The 3,974-nt window shown below is 37.3% G+C and overlaps 1 protein-coding gene across 1 annotated transcript; it reads left to right on the forward strand.

Moving 5' to 3' along the window:
• Window positions 1-73: 73 nt before the first annotated feature.
• LOC113342811 (ribosome biogenesis protein BMS1 homolog) lies at window positions 74-2,863 on the forward strand. The gene is made up of 7 exons (XM_026587225.1): window positions 74-179; window positions 745-933; window positions 1,030-1,269; window positions 1,429-1,638; window positions 1,961-2,206; window positions 2,300-2,527; window positions 2,624-2,863. The coding sequence occupies exons 2-7, from the start codon at window positions 787-789 to the stop codon at window positions 2,762-2,764; spliced, it is 1,212 nt and encodes a 403-aa protein (XP_026443010.1). The 5' UTR covers window positions 74-179; window positions 745-786; the 3' UTR covers window positions 2,765-2,863.
• Window positions 2,864-3,974: the final 1,111 nt, after the last annotated feature.

A 3,974-nucleotide genomic window follows, 5' to 3' on the forward strand; every position in this document is an offset into this window, starting at 1 on the left:
ACTATATCTGTCTTCATATCTAGCGTGTAGTTGTTTATTTTTTCCTTCCACGTACAAACTGACTTAATGTGTTATTATGTCAGGTGCATATTGCTGGTGTTGGTGATTTTCCTTTAGCTAGCGTTACAAGCTTAACTGATCCTTTCGCGTTGCCGTCTGTTGATACCAATAATCTGAAGGTACCCACTGTTTTTATTCTTCCTACCTAATTTCTAGTCTCTAGAAAGGCGACTGATAATCTTCATTTTTTTTTTTTTGGTGGGATTAATACTGCATTTTGTAAAAAGGTAGTTCGCCTGGAATTTGAGGCCCTTTATGGCTATACTTCATGCTCTTGTGATTCCTTTGTAGATTTTTATTAAATCAGTCAAAGAAATGGTTTGCATATATCTACCGCATTATGTGGAAAAACAAGATTTCCTGAAATAGGAGGCTGATATGGCTTCTTTGTGGATCTTCATTCTTAACCACTTTTTGTGAATGGAGAACCTGTTCATATCATTACAGTGATTGCATCACTTCTCTTTCCTTCATTGTTTTATGTTAATTTTGCTAGTCTTATAGAATAATCCGAAGGGTTTATAACTTTCTATTCATGTTTATTAAGACGTTAGCCTAGTGCCTTTTGCAATTAGGTATTTGTATTTGTTTCTTAACCTTGTTATTTGTTCAAATTATCCAGTCTTTGGTTCTCTAGTTACTCATCCTCTTTTCCCCTGTTTAACTACTTTTATTTGGAAGCAGACAAACACAGACGAGGTCAGCGATTTTGACGAGCTTTCTAACATGCAGATCGAGTGCTTCAGAGCAGGGACATATTTAAGGTTTGAGTTCCATGACGTTCCATTTGAGATGGTTAAAAATCATGATCCCTGTCAGCCTATTCTTGTTGGAGGCATCACTGTTGAGGAAGCAAAAGTTGGATATATGCAGGTTATTATACTTCAATATTTGATAGTAAAGTATTTTTGGGACACTTTATGTCTGTTCACTACTGTAAGCCCTTATGAATACTGTTTTCTCTTCTAGGTGAAACTTGAGCCACATAGTTGGCATATGAAGTTATTGAAGTCAAAGGACCCTATCATTGTTTCAGTTGGTTGGAGGCGGTACCAGACAAGGCCTATTTATACGCTGGAAGATTGCCATGGCAGAAATCGAGTGCTGAAATACACCCTGGAAGACATGCCCTGTCTTGCAACGTTTTGGGGCCCTCTTGCACCTACCGGTACTGAACTTGCTGTTGTACAAAGTCTGGCAGATAACAAGGTATGGTGTATTTCTTCTAAGTTAAAAGTCCATGCAATTCGTTTTGGTTAAGTTAAAAAGTGTGGTAATTATATTATATTCCTTGATAAGAATGTTATCGTTCTATTATTCCTTGGATTTTTATTTAATTTGCTGAGTACATTGTAATTGGATTTCCAGGCTGCATTTCGGATTTTAGCAAAGGCTCCTGTTCTTGAATTTAACCATGACATAAAGATAGTGAAGAAGCGCAAGCGGATAGGAACTCCATATAAGATATTCAAGAAAACTGCTCTTATAAAGGATATGTTCACATCGGATCTCGAAATTGCTAATTTCAAGGATGCAAAAATTCAGACTGCACGAGGAATATCTGGGATGGTTGATAAGGTTAGTGTGGCAAGTGTTCGTATTTATCTTCTCTAATGTGCATCTAAATTGTGTTTACTGTTAAGCTAGCGAAATTTATGAACCCACAAAATTCCTTTGACTATTTCTGTATGGTCTACAGTAGTTTGTTCACATAGTTGTTTTTTAGAGTTCGAGACCTTCATTAATGTGTTAAAAATAACCAATAACTATTACCCTGAGTGAATGTCTAAACCTCCAAACTATATGCACTTATTTTGGATCCTTCTGTTGTATATTGTGTTCGATGCAGCAATGTTATTGCTAGTTTTTTGTGTTTCTGATTGTATTCTTTAACTGGCAGCCTGCGGGGAAAAGTCTTACTCATGGACTAGAAGGGATTGCAAAATGCACATTTAAGCATAAAATTCGCAAGCGTGATACCGTTTTCATGCATGTATATGAACAAGTTGAGGTTCCTCGCTTCTTCAACCCAATAATGAGAGGTCCAGAACCACCTGACCGTATTTGGCATTCTGTTGTTGATACTTATGAGCTTACTCGAGCTAGTGATCTCTGTGTGCCTGCTAACTTGGAATCTTACTACAAGGTTTTTGTTATACTGTGGATTCAGTGATGTACCAAGTTAACAGCTTTAAATATAATTGTGATTTGGTTTATAATATTATTATTCTTTTTGCAGAGGGAAATCAATCCCTTCCATACCAGGGATCTCGAATTCTATTCGAGGTGGCCACGTTTGATGGTGGCACTAAGGCGTGCGACTTCGGAGGAAGACAAGCTATCTATAAAGCGCCAGATTGAAGACTTCGAGATTGTGCGCGATGAGAGACGGAGAGAAAGGGAATTAGAGGCCACTGCTCCAAGGCGCCAGACGGTTGAACAAGTTCGTGCTGTGCGTTTTATTGAGGTGAAAACTGAACTTCCCTCTGTGCGTTTTATGGTTTAACTCGTTTTAGAAGTTAGTTAATTGTTATGTGTAATCGATAATATGGCTATTCAACAGAAACCGAAGGATACCGAGAAACGGTTGGCATTGATGTCAGACGAATCGTTGAGGCACTTAAGTGAAGGCTTGGTAAAGAAATTCATAGAATATGAGAAACAAAAACAGAAAGAGAAAGAGAGGCATCAACTATTACAGTGATCATCTGTATAGTATAATAATGGAATTAGGATGGCTAGCTCTAACTTGTTGGTTGACATCTCTTATCAACACTGCTATTAACCTATGATTTCGTTTATAGCTTTTAGTTTGCTTGAGATAGCTTTTGAGTTTTCTTTTTGCCAGCCAACTTGTGGTGTTGGGTTGAGTGTTACCTGATTAGATGCATAAAGAAAGGAGTGTAATTCACATTCTGTGGTTTGGGTCCTCCGCTGCAGTGTATCGCTGAGCATTTTATCCGTAATCCGTGGATTTAATCGGGACCAACCGCATTTGGATGGATGCCCGGACCGTTCGTTAATGGGTTGGGCGCGGATGAGATTTTTGAAATCCAACGGATTACGGATTGGACTCGGATGTAATCTTGAAAATCCGTTTGACATCCATACCCGTTAAATTAAGTGCATTTATATAGTTTCTACAAAATATATGGATAATGTTGGAATTTTTAAGGTGTTCGCTTGGAGTGTTGTCCATGACATTTCTATATTTATATACATATATAAAATGTGTAGGTTCTGTAAGAAGTCATATATGTAGGTTTGTTTTTTCATTATAAATTTTAACTAACACAAATCCATTGGATTATCCGCACCCAATCCGTTCATCCGTGCATCCATTGGATGCGAATTCGTTAGATGTTGGATTGGATGCGGATACCAAGTTTGAAATCCATAGTGGATTGGATTGGATTGGATGTGGATGAGGATGAGGTGAAAACAGGTCCATAACGGCCCATGCTCACCTCTAGTGATAATATTAAATGTAGAAATTAACGTTTAGTCTCATTGATGGGTTTTGGACGCTCTAGTCGAATATAAAAATAACTAGCTTAAAGAAAGCTACTTCAAATATAAGAACGATTTTTTGGGGACCATGCTTTTTTGGAGGACCATGGTCCTATAAGCCATTTACCCTATACTTATAAGGGATGTCCTAAAATCCGGTACAATTACTAAATTGCCCCCAAATCCTAACTAAACTAATAACTATCCAAAAATAAAATTAACCTAATTGAATCTATTAACAAAAATAGAAAATCAAACCTCCTCCCTACCCTACACGCCGCAGAAACTGTTTTGGGAGAAAACAAATTTTCTCTTCTTATCTTCTTCTTCGTCTCAACCTCTTCTTTATCGATTAATCGTCGATTCATAAAATTTTCATCGTCGATTAATCAATCAAGTATATA

This window comes from Papaver somniferum, unplaced genomic scaffold (genome assembly GCF_003573695.1).
Source record: "Papaver somniferum cultivar HN1 unplaced genomic scaffold, ASM357369v1 unplaced-scaffold_4774, whole genome shotgun sequence".
Lineage (NCBI taxonomy): Eukaryota > Viridiplantae > Streptophyta > Magnoliopsida > Ranunculales > Papaveraceae > Papaver > Papaver somniferum.